The sequence below is a fragment of the Melanostigma gelatinosum genome (genome assembly GCF_949748355.1).
Source record: "Melanostigma gelatinosum genome assembly, chromosome: 3".
NCBI classification, from domain to species: Eukaryota; Metazoa; Chordata; class Actinopteri; order Perciformes; family Zoarcidae; genus Melanostigma; species Melanostigma gelatinosum.
Window position 1 is genome coordinate 5,912,168 of NC_136636.1, and position 21,572 is coordinate 5,933,739.

The window sequence follows — 21,572 nt, forward strand, 5'->3', positions numbered from 1 at the left end:
CTATCCAGGTGCATGACAGTGCAAATAACCAGTGGTGACATACATGTGTAAAGTAACCTTCATTTTAAAGCCATTACAGTTGCAAAGTACAAGTGTATATATATATTTTTAAATATGTTAGTCCCCCTTGTGCTGCTCTCAGTTTAACAACAATGAGCCAGATTTGTGTAGGACCTCTTATCCCTGTTTAGTTTCACGACGGAGAGATATGGTGGGGACATTTGTGATTCAGGTCAGATACCCGCAAAACCAGACAGAGTGAGGCCTCACTCTTTTCTTTTCTCCTGCTCTCTGGGTTGGACCAACTGCGACGTTTCTGCCCAGTGACGCAGAGACGTCACCAGTCGGTAGGCGGAAAAGCGGCAGTTTATGTGTGTCTCGGTATCTGGAGGAGGAAAAACCAGCCAGACCGGGTGCCTTTATTTTATTTTTATTAAGTAGATTCATACAGCAGGTATAAGACTTTCTGTCTGCCTGTAATGGCGGTTTCCGGGGGTCACACGGATCTCCTGAGCGGACCGACGGTTGCGGACGACATTGACATCGACGAGAAAGAGTTGGAAAACATCACAAAGAAGGACCGAGAAGACGAGGCGACGACGGTGCCTCTGCATTCACCTTGGACGTTTTGGCTGGACAGGTATTAATACTATTTATATTCCTGTCTCGCGCGTTGTCCGTTAGTTTGTAGCCCCGCCCCCACTTTGGGACAGGAATGATGGAGGAAAAGAAAATAGAAGTCGAGGCCACACAGCTTTCTTTAGGCCTCCATGAGCAAATGTAGCACGGTGGACACGTTCACCGTGTTATTTATTTGGTATCCAAGTTACTTTAGCTTTGTTTCCAATGAGGGAAAAGAATACAGGCATCATCTTTTTTAATAAGCCAAATAAATTAGGCCAGTTTGGACCAACTGTTGTATCCTTGCTACGGACGTGTCCTACCAAAATAAGAGTCCTTGGTGCAGAGTGTCTCTATAACGCACTTGTCTCCTGTTACCTTCTCTTTTATGAGGTCACAAGGTCTCGTTTGCTCCTCTTTTGTTCCTCTTCAGCGTATTGACGTGAAAGGAGGAAATATTATTGAATAAACTCCTTTCAAAGGTTCCAGACCCCATTGAGACTGGAAACCATTACAGTCAAAGCACTTTTACAACAACAATTTTGACATTATTGAAAACTATTACAGTTGTTTTATAAAGTAAATATGAAGTATTGTCTGTTTCCAGCTTCTCAAGTGAGACAACTTGTTGCTATTCTGTGTTTTTTATATGATGGGCTGTTGGTCTGATAAAAAGATGTAATTTGAACATGTCACGATGGGCTCTTCCCCATTTTTAACAATTAAACCGTTAAAAGGGTCCAAAATGTCGACACATTATAATCAATAAAGTAACTGATATGTCAGTTGCAGCCCTTCTTAAGACAGCCTGGTGTCTGTAGAGTTTAGGTACATTTGGCGCTGCTGTTGTGGCTGTTAAACCCAAAACTATTTTGGAATAGGAGTTAAGACTCTGTAAAAGTTGTCGCTGGTTTAATAACCTCTGAGAGCAGCCCTGTCGGCTTGTTTCTTTCCTTTTACTCCATCGCTGCCTCGTTACTGTGGGCTGAAACTGTCCCCTCTTGTTCTTCCAGGTCGTTACCAGGCACGACCGCTGCAGAATGTGAATCCAGTCTGAAGAAGATCTACACCGTGCAAAGTGTTCAGGTGAGACTCGAGGAAGCGCTTCGTCATCTTGAGAGGAAAAGAGATCAAGTGCACGACTTGGCTAGGAGTCAAATGGGCTTCCTTGATGCGAAAGGAATGAGCTGTTGACGTGCACTTAAAGCGCCAGTAGGCACAAGTGTGTGCGTGTGTGTGGTGTTATGAAACTATAATATCCTGAAACATGAACAGGTAGTGCAGGGTTTATTGACACCATGTTACATCAGCATCACTCATCGAGGTGGCTGTTTTTGGACTTCATTGGTTTTATCAGTCTTATAGTATTCATCTGTTATCAGGGTGTCAAACTCATTTACCGTAGCTGGACCACAATAATCAATGCATAATAACCTGTAAATAACAGCAACTTCAAATGGGTGGAAAGGCATCTGAAGCAGCGTCTTCTATGAAGTATATAATAATAAACTCTCGTCAACATGTTTTTGTGTTTCTGTTTCCAGATGTTCTGGAGTGTTTACAACAACATCCCTCCAGCCACAGCCCTGCCTCTGAGATGTAGCTATCACTTAATGCGCGGAGAACGGAGGCCACTGTGGTGAGTCTACCATTATTATTATTATTATTATTATAGTACTTATCATGATTATGTTCCTTTACACCAGCATACCAGCATGAACACAGGGCATAATGTAATGATTATAACAGAACAAGCATTCAACTTTAATATAAAAATATATTTAAGTGTGCCATAAAAGCTTGAATTATTACACTGTTCTATTTTGGAATCGTTGTTATTATTATTATTAGGCCATTAGTTGGACAGGTTACATGATAATTGGTCGTATATATAATGATAAAATGTTCCCTGTTTGTCACATTAACAGGTTCTGATTTGACAATTTTGCATTCTGATAACTTTTCACATTATCCAACATTTATCTCTACGTCTCTCCGACTAATTTAAAGTCACATATGTATTTAATGGAAAACTTGTGACTTGCTTGGAACAGAATAGTAGATATCAATTAAAGATGTATTTTCTACCAACAGGGAAGAAGAAAGCAACGCAAAAGGAGGAGTATGGAAGATGAAAATACCAAAAGAAAGCACTGTAGGTGTTGTGTTTAGCTGCTTTTCACATAATAATCGATGAATTGGGTGAATTATTAATTAGCTCCTCTGTGTTCTTCTTGCTTCAGTCTGCAGTTTGGAAAGAGTTGTTACTTGCTACTATTGGGGAGCAGTTTGCAGATTACTGTGCCTCAGGTGAGCGACTAGAAGTCCATTCTTGACATTTTATGGCTTTGTTTTCAGAGTGAGAAGAAATGTGCTTTTGCATTTGAGTATTTATTCACTGTTTTATTCTTTTTATTTCCCAGACGACGAGGTCGTTGGTGTCAGCGTTAGCGTTCGGGATCGAGAAGACGTCGTACAAGTCTGGAACAACGACGCATCGCTTGCCGGCGAAGCAAGTATCTTGGGCAAAGTCTACGAGCTCCTCCCGCACATAACTTTTAAAGCTGTTTTTTATAAGTGTAAGTATTCCCTTTCTATCCACTTACATTGTGTTGTACGTTTTGGGTTCATAAATGGAAATCAGTGATGTTGCTAGGTAGGCGTCCGGCATTAAAATCTAAACAGGATGCTGTAAACTCACCATCTGCATCAATATTGTTAAACTGAGAGCAGCATAAGGGGGCTAACATATTTAAAAAATATATACATACTTGTACTTTGCAACTGTAATGGCTTTAAAATGAAGGTTACTTTACACATGTATGTCACCACTGGTTCTTTGCACTGTCATGCACCTGGATAGCAAAAATACCAACCACACCGTAACTCTGTACAGGGAGATTGAATTTGGAGATAAAGTCAACACTGAAGATGTCATCCGAGCTGCTAGAAGAGTATAGAACTTCTGCCTTTAGAGAGGAAATAATGTTTTTTATTACCCCTGAAGGATAAAAATATAATATCAGTAAAACACAGAACGCGTAGAACCATAAAAATGACATCCAGCTCTACGAATGATCACATAAATGTTTGACGTTTGTTTGACATGTGAGAAAATAATCTTTGAAGTGTACATTAGATGTCGGCTTAAAATTATAGCTGACATATGAGTAATAAGAAAAGCACATGTCACTCAGAGCGTGTCAGAGGATGATTTAAGGCTGTCGGCTAATCGGGGCTTGAGAGAAATGCCTTCATAGCTGCTCCACACAGCACCTTCACAGAGACTAGTCTTGTCAGTACAGGTACAAAATTACGAGTTACAATGTAAAGTAATGAGTTTAAACAGGTACATATAAGCAGGTTTTTGTACACTCGTACCAGTTTTTAAACTATCTTGGGAATGGGTTTCTACGCTTTTTAAATTGATATAAAATAAGCGAACATAAGGGTTTGTACTCACCATGAATCACTTTGCTGTTTTCAGCTCACATGGACCATCATGCCTTTGAAGGAGGACGCTCAAGACATTAAATCACCGTAAAGCACTTTCAATTGTTTTAACCTGAACTCTGTGCCCGCCTTGACGTGAAGGCGCTGTCCACAACCTAATCATGGCTGTGGTTTTGCATTGAACACGGAAATTGTTATCAATATATTTTTATAACTTTTAATGACCGACGCCTTGTTTCATTTTGACGCGGCTCTTTAAGCTCCGAACTACAGAGAGCGTATATGTACCCAGCAAAAACAAATCCCATCCGAACTGCACCGTCCACACTTTATTCCTGGTATGGAGGTAAATTAGTGCGTTTTAACTGTTTGTAAGATATCTCGACTCATATCGGGTTTTAATTTTCTGCCGTTTAAGGAAGTTTGTATCCTGACGGGGTTTTTAACTCAGCTGGAGTTTGTCCTCTTCTGAGGACGGCGCGGATGTCCCGTTTCTTGAGACTTACATCAGCCGTACCATCAAATTGGTATCAGGGGGTAACACTTGGAACTATTGCACATGACTACCGATTCCAATCACAGTGTCCCTGCGTTGTAAAGCCGTCGTATCGCATCAGAACACACGCCAGCGCAGACGTGGCCCTCAGCTGCAGTGAGAGAGGGAGCGCCGTCCTGAAAGGTGCCTCTTTGAATGTTCTCTGCATTTGACCTTTCCTTTCGTGTTGAGAAGTAGACCCTCTGCTCCCCTGAGCCGGGGTCACGGATTGTTTAGTGTATTACTCTGAAGAGATACTGCACATTTTTTGTGCTCTGCAGTACTTGTCCGTACATGTTTCACCCTCCCGATATATAACTGGACTGTTTCTTTCTTATAACACACAGAGAGAGGAAAAAGAAGGCAGCGTTGTTTCCTTTAAAGGAAGCTGCGTGAGGCCTCATCACCAGCATGATGTGTGGATAGAATATGTTGAATTTTATTGTTAAGAAAAAGTTCCAGTCGTCATTGAGTCGATTTTCATCTGCTGCTTCAAGGACAACAAGACACTTTAAACCAGAAGTTACACTGACTTCACCTAGTTGAGAATGTCCATAATGATAAATGGCATCATTATTAACAGAGAATATTTTTCTATCAGCTCCTTTCATGACAGCAAATCACCCCGACCAGGTTTCCTTCACTAACAGTCGTACTATTGTAGTGTAGGCTCCAGGTATTATGTCGCACCACTTTAATTGTTCAACTTTGCACTGGTTGAGTCGTTATAAGAGACGGTATTTACATTGTAAACATGATTTTTGCAGTGACCCAGACAAAGTGAATAAAATGGAAATTAAAATACAATTATTGCCACGCGTGTTTGTTTGTTTTTCACAGTACAATACACACTACTTGTTGTTTTAGAATTTTACCGTTAAAGGAACGGTGTGTTTTCTTTAGTTTATAATCACCTGAGAATATGAGTGGTTGTGTTGTTTTTGTTACCCTTTAGAACGACTCATGTATACCTCCATACAGAGCAGGACGTCTTCACGGAGCTTCTGCTTCTACAGTAGCCCAGAAGGGACAAACCAAACACAGGCTCTACGTCGGGCCGGTCGTGTTTTGGCACTCGGGAGAAGTTTCTGTCAGCTGTAATTTGCAAATTCACCACTAGATGCCACCAGATCTTACACATCTATTGGACCTTTTTATACTCGATTGATATTTGTGCTTTCATTTAAGAAGCCACTTTTTTTGATCAATTTGCACCTCTGTGTCAATAAGCCTCTTTTGCTGCCACAGATGTTTTGACTCTTCACAGTAGGAAAAGTACTAATAGCATCAACAACAAACCAGTGACTCACAATCAACTACAGAATATTTAATAATATCCTATGTATGTAATAATATAATATATAATCATGATTCATCGATGACTCACGTTTTATTTTTGGAGCTCTTAGAAAGGATTCAATTTGATTTCAAAAAGTGTGCAGCTTTCTTAAATTTAAACAGTTCTGTTATTGTGCACCGAGAACTCTAAGCCGGATCCAAAGCACAGAGAATTACTTCTTTTGATCTCTCGACATGTCAGAAATACACAAGATTTGATGTGAACGTCTCCTCTTGATGGAGCAGAGCGGGAGTCCATTACACGGACAGCCTGCTCAGGCTTTAGAGTGCGTGTGTGTCCCCTGTGGTTATGAAATGCATTCAGGAGGCTGGTCAGTCGTTTAGAAAAAGCAGCGCAGAGTGCATCTACCTCCACTCTGTGCTGACCATGCCCACGCTGAGCTGCACTTTCACAGCCAATTGAAACGGGACCAGCACACTTTACCGCCCCACAAACGGGACTGTGTCCACACTCCAAACATGGCGAGGCTTCACAGGCCGGTGGTTCACAAACGAGCACAGCTGACCCGGCCAGCATGCAGCTACAAAGAAAAGCCTCTTTGGTCTTTGGGGCAAACTAATCCTGTTCTTCTGTAATTCACACACATTGTTGCATTTCAAAAAGCAGCTCCTCGGTTTGTTTTTATGCTCGCGTGAAAAATTGAAGAATGTTCTGATAACGCCCAAAGAGAGGAGGTTTGTTACCTACATTGTTATGCAATCAGGTAAGTGTTGTGCTTTTAAACTACACACCTCAGACACTTAAAACGAGCGAGCTGAAGCGTGATGTTCAGCTCTTATTGTGGTAACTGTGACACATCACATCACTGCGTAAAATGATACTTCAAGTTGCTAGAAACATACTTTTCAGTGACGCTTACCTCCTTTCTTCTTCTCTCTACAAATTAACCTCATGTATAATAATGGTAAAGCACGTACTTGTGCAAATTAAAAACACATTATTATGCACAATATCAATGCATTAATACCATGAACTATTACTGTGTAAGACTGCTCATATACTGTGATGTGTAGTTGTGTCACACAAGGCAGGAGCCATGGAGTGAACACGAACACGGGATGAACTTTCATTGATTTCGTCTTATAGTCTATTCTATTACATCGCTCTTTCTTTGTTTATTGTCTCATTGTGTGCTGAGATAGTGGATTAATAAAGTACAACCTGAATGTATAGAAACAGAAATCTATGCATTATTTGACATTTTGATATTTGTTCCTATGAGACGAACCCAATGCATCAGGAAATGCAAATTGATTGAATATATTTTTAAGAATAATAAGAATAAATGATGATTTTGTGATTTTTATTTCTAATGTGGCTGCATTAAAGCAACTGAGCCTATTTTGTAGCTCACCCCTACGTACTGATGTATATTTGCATTTTGCGTTATCAGCAGAATATATTAATGGCTTTCCACTTACTGAGCTGTTTTTAAATATGTCCACGTTGTCCACCTCTACGGACAGATGTGTAAGTCTGTGAACAAAACATTTACAGATGATCTGTTGTGAAGTAATACACTTCCAACATTGTATTTATTGATGATTCAATGAGAGGTGCCTTAAAAGGGTTAAAGTGAAGAAATAAAAACGTGTTTACGGTATCACAACTTAAATGTCATTTCATCTTGTTTGATGACTGTAAATTAAAAAAATGCCACATCAACCCCCACAATTGCAGAATGGAGCACAACAAGGTGTCATCTCCTTCCTTCAGTCACTTGATAGTCAATTACTGATCTATCTGCACAGCCCCCCCCCCCCTTCATTACATGCTGAATGCTGCTGCCCTCCAGCAACAAGGGTGAGAAACACCGGATGAAAGCCATCCTTCCCCCTCTTTGGAAATCAAGAGGAGCTCCTATTCATTTGCTTAATTACCTAATTAACAGAAAGCTAATTACTTTGTTGTGTGCACACACACGTGTGTGTGTGTGTGTGTGTGTGTGTGTGTGGAGAGGCTGTTACGTAACTGATAGTGATCCTCAATTAATTTGTAACTGCACTCCATCCAGTCGGGGCCCTTTAATCCACACGACGCATCACCGGCGCGACTCCAAACAAAAACGCTCGAATACATTCAGAACCCAGACACGAGGCTGTTGGGCTCCGCCGAGCTCATAGATCCGGTATTGACATGCAGATCAAGCCACGGAAGAATTAGGAAGATTGCTTGTTAGATTGTCTTCACAAAAACTGCCCCCCCCCCTCACACACACACACAGAACGTTTCCTCATTAATTACACCAGACAATCGTGTTTACAACCTTTTGAAGAAACAAAACAAAAACCCTGCAGTAATCCCATGAAAGCTTGGCTCAGTACACAAATCGTAGCAAAACTGCAAATCCTGTTAGGGATACAATGGGAGTCGTGTTGTATTGTGAGAGATAAAGTGGTAACAAGTGGGAGGGCGTAACAAACACATTCAATTTCAGTCGTTCTCGCTCAGAGGTGGAGTCAAAAGGTCAACTCTTCCCTTTGAAGATTTGAGCTTCATGTGATTTATTCTGCCTGTATGTGGATGTGCTTAATATCTGCCTTGATTCAGATGTTTGAGTTGAACTCTTTGTGCTGCCCTGAGGTCATTGAACACAACACTGTGGTTCGCTGTGGACTGCTACAACATGTACACATATAAATCTTTGCAGTTGGAATGTTTTCCATCTGCGGGTTTGAACACATGCTTTTGTAAAAAGAATATATTTAAAAAATGTTTTAAACAGACAAACGATGTGATTGTTTTACGCACATAATGTAACTAATGTGTCAATGTTGGGAACATGTCACACCCCGTCTTATTGATTCATTTTTATTTTGTGACGCCCTCTTTGTTTTTCATCAATTCTCTTGTGTTAAAATTGTTGTTGTCAAATTCTTTTACCTCTAAAATGTTCATGGGGCCGTTAAAGACCGAAGGAATGTGAAAGTGTGAAGGTAACAGGAAATTAGGTTGCCGTGTTTTCCTGTTTGGCCTCATTTTGTGTCACTGTTACTATGAATTAAGGTTTGTTTGTGTCGTGTTTGCCGGTAACCCAGCAGTTACAATCACTCATGTGTAACACAGTAAAATGCATAAAATACAACAAACAACACATAAAACATCAAATATAATTGGCTGCGTTGAAACATTTGAACATTACATTTTTTTTTAGAGGCAACAAAATATATTTAAAAAGTGGCGAAAGAAAATGCTGAATTGTTTTTAATTATTTGTAATTGTTAATATGCTATGAAAAGTTTTAAGATTATTTGAAGCTCAATCCGTGATATTTAAGTAACAGGTCTGACCCGAGGAATGTAAACACCCAATGCATTGAAGGTTTTCGGATGACAGATAAAAAAACATCTGTAAAAAATAGTATAAATGACCCAACAGAGGATTGAGAATATGAAGTCCTCATGAACTCTCACACACCACAGATGAAGTAGAAATATGACAGTACACGGTCAGAGGGTGGCGCTCTCTACCAACAAACAGAGTTGAGCAGCAGCATTGCTCCCTGATGATAAAAGTAACGTTCAGAGAGGAACGAGCTGAGCCTCTCAGACCTTGATCAAGGGCAAAAAAACGACTTCAAATATGTTCTCTTGGGGTTAAATTAATGTGGCTTTCCAATAAGTGTTAACTGGACCGTTGGACCGGCCCGTGGTGATTCTCCTCTTCAGGGGCATAAGTGACAGAGATTTTAATTGCTGTCATGATGTTTTCTTTTGCACTTCTTGTGACTGTCATGTTGAGGTGAAACTGTTTAGGAGTGCACAGAACTATTTAACCAAAATGCCAAGCAGAGATTCTTAATAACTCTTGTTTGAAATGTAGACGTCTCCTTCAAAATATTATGAAGAATTGTCCCACATGCTAGAAAATACAACCAGACAACCTGTCCTCTTTAAAAAAAAAACACATACCACCACCCCCTTTAAATAGTTTAAACTCCTCACAGTTGAGATTAAAACATCTTTGATGATTATGTCAAAGCATTTCATTTCTCTTTTTCTCCTGCAGTGAGGCTTTTGGAACAGTTATGATGAACCTCAGATCAAAAAAAAAGACAGGAGAATTTTCTGAAAAAATAAGAAGTTCATTCTGCCTCGGTTGTAATTAGTCAGCTTAGACATTTTTGCTTTTCTGACAGCCCCCCCCCCTCTCTCCTGTCACACTTTCAGCTCAAAAAAACTAATGCATATCATTACATTTCCCCACAGAAAGGACCCACTAAAGTGTTCTACTTGTGTGTGTGACTACGATGATGTGTCTCGCGAAGAACGATCCGCGATGCGATGAACGTTGTTTACCCAGCAGGTGGATATGACGTCACGGGCTTGGGAACATCAAAAACAACAACATCCAAATCCGCGATTCTTCCTTTTTTTTTTTTTGCTCTCTCTTTCCTGCCCCACAGTCTTCTCTTTGGCGTGTTTGAAAAATAATTATAATCTAATAACATTTAAAGAGAGGGGAGCTCGTGCGTTTTCTCTCTCCAGCGAGGCAGACTGGGAGGCAGCGAGTGCGAAAGTCCACATTTTGCTTCTTTTTTTTGTCTCGACGCCCTCCTCTCGGTAAGATGATCTCGTTTCTCCTTGTAGTTAAGTTAGTTAGTTAGTCCCCCCCCTCCTCCTCCTCTTCCTCCTCCTCCTCCTGCACCACCAAACACCGAGAGGCGGGCGGTGCATTGTTGGTGTTTACGGTGTGATTTGTTGTCGCACGCTTACATGTGCACGGGTTCGTTATCTCATACTAAAAATCGGTATCCCCCCTCCGCGTGCGCCTGTTTAGCTGCCGTAAAGCGCTTTCACCACGCTGGGTAAGTTTCACTATTATCTTAATGTTAACATTAGCTCGTGTCGTATCTAGAGACCTGCTGATGCTGCACGCAGCACGCGACACACGCGGAGCTCGTGTGTGTGTCTTCGCCTTTTCTTGTTGTTGTTTTTGCTAATGGATACAATTACCGAACTCATCAAACACTAATAAAATACACCTGTGTTATTAGCACGTGGGCTGCTAGTGTGACGCTAGCGCTAATGTCTCCGTAAGAGTGTTTCTGTATGTTGTATCCTCTATTTTCTATTCTTTGGAAAGTTGGGTTTCTAACTTAGTTGAGGGCTGCTCACGAGACCCCCCTCGTGCAATGCACCTTCATATTGTTATAAAGTGCTGTTTGGTGATCGTTAAGTCACAACGCTACCTGTTACGCAGCCGTAGAAAGTAAAGTTTTCACGGTGAAAGGGGAAGTTTTGAGTGCCGTGATTTCTTTGGAGTGAGACCAGAGAGGCAGCTCTTTTTCTCCCTCTCCGCCCCACGTGTTAGCTGCCCTCCAAGCTCTACAAAATAAGGAAGACGTCAACAGTTAGCACCCAAAACTGTAGTTATTATAAGTGCACTAAAGCTTCAGCAATAACAGGAACGTCCACTGCTTTTATTTGGCTGTGCGTCTTTTGCGTCGTTGCAGGCTGTTGCTTCTTCGGTGTGTGTTGCACGACTTCAAAGCGGATATTCAACTTATTAACACAAAGGATTTAGAGAAGTTTTAAAAGCTACTTTTATTGAACTGTGCTGCTCAAAGTGTGAACTAAAGTGGGTTTATTGGGTCAGACGTGCTGTGGGTTAAACTTGGACTGTAAAGTTGCACTTTTTCATCACTTCTGAAAAATATGGTTCATATTTTGTTAAATTGACAACAACCTGTTATTGCTATTGTGTGCAAGTGTAAATTAACGTTATAAAAATAATAATTAATAATAATTATAACAGTGTTACTGTCCAAAGGAATGTAATGTCACTTGAGCAAAACTATTTTGCCCTGTGAAAATAAATTCAAAGCAATCAAATACATTTATATTGTAAATATTTGAGCTCTTTTTTTCTGTTTGATTTAATATTCTATAACAGGTGTATTGCAGACAAGTGGGCACCGGTTACTCGTGCGATAGTGAATTTTACTGGGCAGGTTCTTTAATGTGTCTGTGTACATATTATCAACAAATATCCTGCGTTGTTAATCCATTACGTATTAGTCATTTGTAAAGTCAGACACAATTAGTATCTTCACCTGAAAATGATAGTTTTACACACAAAAGATACAGATGATGTATCTCTATTGAGAGTGAACCGAGTGAAATATTACCCATGATATATATATATATATATATATATATATATATATATATATATATATATATATATATTACTGGGATATATATTTTTTTTACAGCAAGTCTGCAGCTGGCAACAGCAGGACTAAAACCATCTGAACATTGATACAAAAGGGAAACTGCAGCTTTAACAGCGATTGCTGGCAGTGCTCCCTCCTTCTTGGTCTTTGGATTAGTCATTGTCTGAGGGGGGAGAACAAAAAAAAAAAAAACTTTTTTTTTTGTAGGAGAAGTAAAGTAAACAGCCTCCAACAAGCGAACCTTGACAACCCAGATTAAGGAAAACATTGGAGATCAAACAGTGCTGCTGCTGAGCTGTTGTCATGAGAGAGAGAGAGAGCGAGAGACTATTTGAACAGGCACTGGGGTTTTGTGTGCCCACTAATGCATAAATGGACCCTTCGCAAATGCTGACCCTAGGTTTTTAAGGTGAACTTTCTTTGCAACTTTCCTGGGCCTGCAGTTTGAACCGGCTGTTGCGTACATCAGACGTTGTGCTGTGTCTGACGGGAACAACCTCAACGCCGTCCCCCGCGTCTGTACTTTCTCTGCTTCATACTACAACTGAATAAATTGAGTTGGCGAGGAGGGAGGCGGGAGGAGGAGGAGGGGGGGAACAGAAGGAAAAAAAAGCTTGAAATTTGAGGAAGAGCAGCTGTATGCATTGTAATGATGCAAGATCCTTAACGCACCGGCCTGTGATTTGTTTTGTGTTATGTGGAAACCCCTTGTTTCTAGTCTGGCCTCTTCAGGCTCTCTCCTTTTTGTAGAGAGCCGAGGTTCAACCGGTAAGAAAGTAATCAGTCACTCATGCATTCAGCGTGAGGACTCCCGTCCCCCGAGTGGAGCGGCCCTCTCTCTTTCATCTGACGGCGTCAGTATTTGTGAACACACACCGAAATACCCGGTGCTGGGTACGGAGGGGCTGTAAACCCGACTGTGCGCCCTTTCGCTCGCAGCCGAATGATAAGGAAGAGTTATTTTCCCCGTGCAGTGTGGGAAATAAGGTTCAGCGTTCGCTCCGCTGTTTCTTTTCTCATTTATTTGCCTCTCTTCACCCCTCGTTTTGGTTTCAGACGCGAGACGCCCTCGAACCACTTGCTTGAGACACTTTTTTAAATTTATTTTTTTTTGCTCACAAAGCGAGACAAGTGACGGATGAATAAAGGGAATTTTTTTTTCTGGTAGATGAATTCGTCATGTGATGTTTGATGCACGCGACACAAAAGGCAGCAAGGGGCACTGGCTCATTAGTGGCGTTATTACACGGGTGGAAGCGATAACAAAGGAGAAAGCAGAGCGGTATTTTTCCAGGGTAAAGGTCAGTGTGTCCCGGCCCCTGTGGCGCGCTCGGGCAGACGCTCGTCCGACCAGGTGAAGGCTTATTGGTCAGAGAGCGGAGCAGCTTCAGGTGTGCTCTGAGCAGCTCCTCTGTCTCTATGGAGACTGAGGAGCTGCTCAGGACGGCCGTTAATTACTGTCTTCTACTGTCATCTGTCCTTAATAAAGGGGGGGGGGGCGCTGAAAAATGATGTCATCTGTGTGCATGCAACGACGATGCGACATCTCTTCACTGCTGGTGTTGTCTTTCAGTCTTGAAGCAGCTGTTGGTGCGTTGCTCTCAGATAAAAGCAGTGTTGTTCATTCAATAAATGGCTTGTTGTACATGCGGTGCAGTTTGTTGTCTTGATGGGCTGCAGAACATATTGCCTCTGCTCTATCAATAAGTCATGTTGTAACAAATATTCAGCTCTGTCTCCTTCCCTGTGTGATAAGTATTCACTTATTCTCAGACTAACGTCAACGTAGTTGACCCTGGATTTAAATCTAGTGAAATGTGCGATGTTTTGTTTTGTGTGAAAATACTTGCGTGATATTTGAGGCTAGCGCTGCTGTTATGAGTATTTTCATTGTCGATTAATCTGCCGATCATTTTCTCGATTAATCGATCAGTTGTTTGGTCGATGAAATGGTGAACAATGTCGATCGGTGTCTCCTGAAGCCCAAGATGACGTCCTCAAAGATTACTGTCACAGTTTACTGTCACAGAGGAGTAACAAAAACAAAAAAACAACAGAAAATGATCACATTTAAGAAGCTGGAATCAAAGAATTTTTACTTTTTCTTCCCTTAAAAAATACTCTAACCAATTATAATCGTTTGGAGAAATTGTGTTATTAATATGACAACTAATCGATTAATCGTTGCAGGAAAACGCTGATTTGACCGAACGTGTTGCTGAAACGAGATGAAGACAAACTTTGAACGAAGAGATGAAAAAGTGAAGCGAGCTGGTTGTGCAGTGTGTTGTGGTTTGCGTTGACATTTGACACCCGCAGTAGGGTAGTGAAACTCTGAAACCTATTCAAGATGTATGCATATGGTTCTTTACGTGTGTCATATTCAGACGTAGTCGTTCAATATTTAAATGAACAAAACTTTCGAAATTTGATGAGAGCATTTAAGTTTAAGTAACACTTTACACCAAATGGTTGTTTCTTTCCGGCACGCACACTATTCCCTCTTCTCATTTTTGAGCGAGTGCACGTAATAACTCCAGAGTTCCTCCAATAGCACGGCACTTGTCTGTTTTGGGAATGATGCAGGTGAGCTACAAACACTTCCATCCAGACATGAGGGGGCTCAGCCATATGCTACAAGCTGGGCTCAGCTGCCGGGCCGAACCTCAGCACCTGTTTGTGTCAGCTGTCCGGTCTGCGCGTCGTGTTTCGGCGGCCCGGTGGACTTCAGTTTTTTAGCCCATTTTCCATCGAATATGCATCAGTGAATGTTGACACCGACGTGGTGTAGTTATTGCTCTCAAGTTGTAATTTGTAAACTCATATTTTGAATATTTTGATGACAAGCTGTGTGGATTTCATTTTTTTTTTTTTGTGCTGCCATGTTGCAGAAACCACCTCTCAGTCAAACACTGCAGGTTAGACACACCAAGTTCTATTGGTGGCACCCTGTTGGTTCTCTGTTCAGCTCGTGGTGCCGGTGCTCATTCTATCTCGCAGGTTCCTCTCGTTTATTTTGCAAAAAACTGCTGCTGCAAGTGTAAAAGTGTTCAGAACTAATCGGACCGCAGGTTGAATCATTCTGTTGCCGTGAACGAGAAAATAGCAAAAACTGAACCGTGAAGAAATGTCACAGGCCCGTCACTTAAACCCTGTTAACCGTCGGCGGCGGCGCTCACAGGAGCACGTCTTTAAGGGCCTCATCCTTGACTCCGCCGCTGTGTGTTTTTTTTCAGTCCCGGCCTACAACAAACACAACATGGCAGGGCCCGCTCCGCCGTCATCATCGCCGCGCGGGAAGTTGGTGTTGCTTTGATCATGTCTTTTGGGCGCATCACTCCGGCTTAGCCTGCCGCGCGCTACGTGATAACCCATCAGAGCGCTCGGATCTAAGCCGGCAGCTCCGTGGGCTTCGAGGAGAGACGGGAGAGAGAGAGAGAGAGAGAGTAATGGGAGACGAGGAGAGAGCGGCAATGCAAATTTTGTTGACAGACTGTTGCTGCAGCTGTTCTCCTCCGCCTTTTGAATTCAACAATGTTGCCGTCCGTCTTCGCTCGTCTGTGCGGGAGAAGGCCAAATTGCCAGTCCTCTGTTGTCGTTCCTGTTCCCGTGTTGTGTACTCTGCCCTCTCGGCAATTAAAACCCCTTTAACCTTTTAATTAGACACACGTGCTCATCGCCTCAAAAACACATGATTTCATCCTTTTACAAACTGTGACGCCGCTCTCCTCCCGTCTGTACATAAACCATCGTTGTTGTGTTTTTTTCCTCTGGACCCCCCATTACCAAAGGGTGCTCCTAATTGACGGGTTGTTGCTTGTTTATTTGATATATATTTACCAGCTGGGTGGTAATTGGGGAGCGGTAATTACCCGAGATGCAGTGCGGCGCTTCGGCAGAGGTGCTGCCACGCTGATGAGTCTGGAGCACAGATGAAAGTATGCAGGTTACTGTTATCATCCTCGCGGACTGTTTAAATACGCGACAGCAGAGAGAGCAGGGATGGCTAATTGGGCCCCGCGTCCCTTCTGCGGTCTCATTGTTTACTGTGATGATGCGCGGGGCAAGATCAAAAGCACCGCACTTTTATCTTTGTGCAATTTCTTCTTCTTTTTTTTTTTTTTTGGTAGGCACAGTTGTTGGCAATGTACCTAAGCAGTTAATAGCAACAATAAAAAGGCCTGTGTGTGTGTGTGTGTGTGTGTGTGTGTGTGTGTGTGTGTGTGTGTGTGTGTGTGTGTGTGTGTGTGTGTGTGTGTGTGTGTGTGTGTGTGTGTGTGTGTGTGTGTGTGTGTGTGTGTGTGTGTGTGTGTGTGTGTGTGTGTGTGTGTGTGTGTGTTAGGGGCCTGGTGGATTTGGAGTCCCTCCTGGATGATGTAGTTTCTTCACTGATAATGGCCTTGTTAACTGAGATTCATTACCTCTTCATTCAGAGTCGCCTCTGGATATTGAGGGAGTGTTCTCAAGCTACCGGCTCTGCCACGGTGAAGTCATACTGATGTGGCTTCTTCGTTTTTTTTTCCTTTTCGCCAGCTATTCGTGGAAGCCGGTGACGGTATCTTCCCCGACTCCCGATGATTCAGTTGACCTGAGACTGAGAGGGGTGGCGGGGGTGGTGTTTGACTTTGTTTGCTACTCAATTCCACTTTCACACCAACACCAGCTCGCTCTCTCTCTCTCTGTGTGTCTCTCTCTCTCTCTCTCTCTCTGTGTGTCTCTCTCTCTCTGTGTCTCTCTCTCTCTCTCTGTGTCTCTCTCTCTCTCGCTCTCTCGCTCTCTCTCACAGACACTCGTCTCTCTCGCTCTCCAATTCCCTCAAACACACACCTTGTTTGTGCTGTTGTGTGATAGCCTGCTCTCCCAGTAGATCTGCAGACTTTGTTGTTGTTTGCCTGTATTGGTTGGAGAGAGAGTGTGTGTGTGTGTGTGTGTATGTGAGTGACTTGCATTTGCCCGGGCTCCTTGGAGGGAGTTTGTTTTTGTTCTCGGTGTTGTAAACAGGGCGAGGCTGTTCCCAAACCACTCAGTTGGAGATGGTTGTTTGTCATCTCGGCCAATAGATTATCCTGGGACGGAGTTATGTGTTGGGGGCAGATAGCGTGGTCGTCCAGTTGCTGCACGGGAGAACCGCTTTGTCACTCTCGTCTTTGTGATTTAAAGAAACACTTTTGTTGATAACTCTTAACTTTTTTAGGGCTGTGTGATAATTCATTAGAATAATATCTTTCATTTATTCTAAAGTATGAGATGTAATGTGTCAGTTTTAGTGAAGTTCTCCCACAGTCTTAATGTTGATATTGCCGGTCAGATACTCAGTCCCCGTTGCTGTTCGTCCCATGTATCACTCTTAACCATCGTAGATAACAGCTGGTACTTTCAGTAAAGTCTTCACTCGCGTCTTTCTTTCTTTCTTTATCCAGAAGGCTCTTTGCCAGAGGAAATGTATGAGGTGTCTTTTTTTTTTTTTTATCAGATGCAATTTCAATATTTCAATAGGGCCTTCGCTGGCCAGACGTTGTCGGTTGCTCGGGCCCTAATTAAGGTTTCAGTTCAAGGCCAGGTCACAGAGCATTCAAGTCCCAACCCAAGTTACCACAACAACATGTTTGTTTATCCACTGAACGCACCTCTGGCTAGGAACCACTCCGGCTGGGGATTCCATGAACACACACACGAGCTGAATCACGATACAAAACGCCAAAATGAGGCCGATATGTGGGTTTAAATAGAAGTGTACAGTATTTGAGGCTCCTGTTTATCGAAGATGAGATTCACACAGCGATCCACGTCAGGTGTGATGCTTCTGTGGCTTTTCTTTCGTCGAGAGGCTGCGGATGTGTGTAAAGTCCCTTTTTCACATCTCGCCAGAACAACACAGCAGCAAACACAGCAGGTGGCCGCGTGACGCGCAGCGAACGGCAGGTTTTAAAAAGAAAATGTGGGAAAATCTGTCGTCGTGTGAGTGGGAAACGCATCGTTATTGTCGGGGGCTCATTGAATACAGAGGCGGGGCGCAGCGGCATGGTAGCCACTTAGCTGCTACGTTAGCGCAAGGTAGCTGTTTGGCTAAGAAGACACAACTATGAATACATTTACGATCAAATCGACGCTTGTTCTCGTACACAGACTCGTGTCTCCTGTGAACACGACGGCGTTAGCTTTCGATTCAACATGACGCTAAGCTAGCTGGCCCGGCCGGTTGCTGTGATAGCCATAGACGGTATTTAAGGATCTTTGAAGAGCCGTGGTCACGGTTTGGGAAAATTCCAGTTAAAGTGGCATCTCATCTCGACATTCTCACTCTATGTACAATTCCGCGACTGCTTCCCTCAGAGCAGCTGTCAATCATGACGTCGCACCCCTTGAACATACAGTAGTGTGATAATAAATACCTAAAATGACAGAAACCGTCGTGGGAACAATGTCTTTGACGTGTACTTTGTTTTCGTTTGACCATCTGCTAACACGGAGGGGGCGGGCTCTATGAGCTATACTGCAGCCAGCCACTAGGGGGCGATCGATAAGTCTCGTCTTCACTTTTTGGTAGCCGTCATGTCGTCCATCTTTATATCCGGTCTGTGATGTACACAGGGATCATTTCTCTCTGTACAATACAAGACTCACTGACTAGTCCATCAACCCTTTACATAACTGTGTGAGTGGAGCAATATATTTTATTAGGAAAACAAAACACGCCGACTCCGAACTTCAATGAAATTAAATGTCAATTCATTATTAATTGCAAATTTGAATGATAAAAGCAGACGCCTCAGCAGCAGTGTGTGTGATAGCTGGTAGTGTTCCCCTGTTTCCATCCTGAGAGCGATGTGCTTTACCTCTCTGCACAGTCAGCACGCACACCAGCAGTCAGGTGACATAACAGCAGGCGGCAACAACAGGCACACAGCTCACAGTAAAAAAAAAAGTGATCTGAGAAAAACAAAAATGAGTGTTCGCAGCAGTGAGTTTACCAACGGACAGAAAGGGTTAATGCCGACTTGGCTCGTCGAGGGGCTTCATGACCCTAACGCCGCCCAGCTCGCTCGTGAATGGGTGAACGCACGTTTATATTCGGGATGGAAATATTGTTTTGTGTTATTGTGGCTTACGAGGCATTTATCTAAGCGACTGCCCGACTGGGTCTGAAAAAAGACCGAGATAAAGATGGAGAGAGAGAGAACAGGAGAAAGAGTGGGTGACAGAGAGAGAGAGAATCTCAACTGCAACCGAAACTTACTTATTTTGTTCCAGGAACGATAGTAAAGAGCATCGGAAAGTGTACGTTAGCAGTGATGTGAATCGTCAGTTGCAGATCTGAGTCTCCCGTGAAAGCGGTGGCTCACGTATCGCACGTTTCACATTCTATTTGTCCGATTAGTCTTCAGTATCAGTTCTCAGTGAGTGGCACTGACAAAGCACCTTCTGCGTCACACACACACACACACACGCACACACACACACACACACACACACACGCACACGCACGCGTGTCCCAGAGTTGCTTCGCCGCCGCCGTTAACCATTTACTCTTGACTGTTTACAGCCTTTTTGTTGGAGATTTACTGCACCTGTTGTAAATGCTGCCAATGTGGTGCGGGATAAACAATCAGCTGCTCCGAGTGATTGGTTGTTTTTCTAAAAGCCTTTTCATGTCGTGTGTATGGAGCGCGGATTCATATCCATAACTACAGAGGGGGTTTGGGTATTTTGAGTGCATGTCTGTGTGCTTCCTACACAATCGTACGCTGCGATTGAAGAGCGAATTCAAAGGGTTTTAATCACTGCGACCGACCCTCTCGCTGTGTCATCTCCCTTCTCTTTTGCATGAAATGAATAGACGAGCAGTCTCTTTTTGGAGCATAATGGCCACATTAGAGCACGAGACGGATGGCGGCTGAAAAATTCTGCATCCTTCATGCACACGTTCTCTTTCACTGAGTCACTCCGCTGTTGTTCATCGGTAGCGGGTCCCGCGTGAAGGACCTCGCAGGCCGCGTCAGCCAACGCATGATTTCACGCCGTGGAAGCGATGAGTAGATGTTGTTTTTTGCCTCTTTGTTTGAGTCTCATTGATTGCAGCGCCGCGGCCTCCCACCAGATTCACGGGGATGCCTCTTTTTCCACCACGAGACATCATGCCCGACCACATACAGGCCAGTCAACATGTAAACAGTTACTCACTACCTGATACTTCTCACGGCTGATGATTCATCTGAAGAGACGTCGTCTCAGGGTGTACTCAACAATCCACCCTGTGATCTCCATCCACTGCCATGAGCTGTACATGCCAACATTGTAGGCCAGTCGAGGCCACTCGATAAGTAAATGAGCTAATTGATCACGTGACCAGCAGCTACCGGTGTGGAAGGGAACATGGACGGATGTCATCACGTTAAATCGTAGCGGACATTTGTGCGTGATGTACGCTGAGTCGCTTCGCGTCCGTTCAGAGTTGGTTTGCATTGCAAGCAGACCGTTGAACTCATTCAGTCTGAACATTGGGAGTGTTCATGTCCAAAATAACTGTGCATTGCTAAAGGGTGACTGTCAAGTTCTCCCCTTCTTTGTGCAATCTCCACTTGAAGGAGTTGGACATCTACCCAGAGTTGCTGGACTTCACTCAATAACCACACTTTTCTTTTCCTCTTATCTTCTTTTATTTTGTGATTTCAAGGTTTCAGGTAAGTCGGTACTTTGCAAGTAAGCAAGTAGTTTGCAAACAAGCAGGTAGGTGAAAAACCTTTTGAACCAATAAACAAGAAAAGGGTTGTTTTTACAATGTTCTGGAAAATATACATTTTTAACAATTATTTCCTTTTCCCTCTTAAATTAAACAAAGTGCGACATAAATTCCCCAACTGTTATTATTAATGCATTTAGGGATTTCATTAAGTTAACTTCAGATTTTAAATATTTTACATTTACTTAATTTAAATAATGCCACCACAATAATATAATATCATAATCATTTTAACTAATTTCTCTGCTACATATAAGCTCACTAAACAATCATGACATCATTAAATTATGAATGAGACCCAAACATGACACACACTGGCATTCATAGGGTTAACGACCGCACTGCCGGTTCGGCCCCGTGGCTAACACTAGCGGCTATCGCCTGCACAAACATTTACTTTCAATTGTCCGCTGGGTCTCCTGATGGGCTTGGTGTCTTACCGGCTGCCTCTCTGGCGTTTGTAGGTCTGTTTGCACGGGGTTGGATGTTTTTGCGCTAAGCATTGCTTCAGTTTGCGGCTTCGCTTCACTTCCTTCCTTCCTTATTGATGTTGTGTGCCACCTCATTTATAGTCCGTGCGGCAACTCGGACTGCCGAAAGGTTCCTTTCCGGTTTGCAACATGAGTTCATTAATTATTTCTTTAGTTTGACTTCACACCTCCCACTCGATCTTCGCCTGGAAACG

At 42.9% G+C, this 21,572-nt stretch overlaps 1 protein-coding gene across 1 annotated transcript; it reads left to right on the plus strand.

Annotated features, from left to right (window-relative positions):
* Positions 1-349: 349 nt before the first annotated feature.
* Positions 350-5,380, plus strand: LOC306775711 (eukaryotic translation initiation factor 4E type 3-like). Its single transcript, XM_079266195.1, has 7 exons — positions 350-640; positions 1,635-1,707; positions 2,166-2,260; positions 2,716-2,776; positions 2,865-2,931; positions 3,045-3,200; positions 4,109-5,380. Exons 1-7 carry the CDS (start codon positions 480-482, stop codon positions 4,153-4,155), a joined length of 660 nt encoding a protein of 219 aa, XP_079122321.1. The 5' UTR covers positions 350-479; the 3' UTR covers positions 4,156-5,380.
* Positions 5,381-21,572: the final 16,192 nt, after the last annotated feature.

Excerpts from the sequence above, each read along its gene's own strand:
- LOC306775711 (XM_079266195.1), top strand. The coding sequence starts at position 480 with ATGGCGGTTTCCGGGGGTCACACGGATCTCCTGAGCGGACCGACGGTT. Across the intron at positions 2,261-2,715 it reads GGAGAACGGAGGCCACTGTG|GGAAGAAGAAAGCAACGCAA; the intron begins GTGAGTCTACCA and ends TTCTACCAACAG. Across the intron at positions 2,932-3,044 it reads TGCAGATTACTGTGCCTCAG|ACGACGAGGTCGTTGGTGTC; the intron begins GTGAGCGACTAG and ends TTTATTTCCCAG.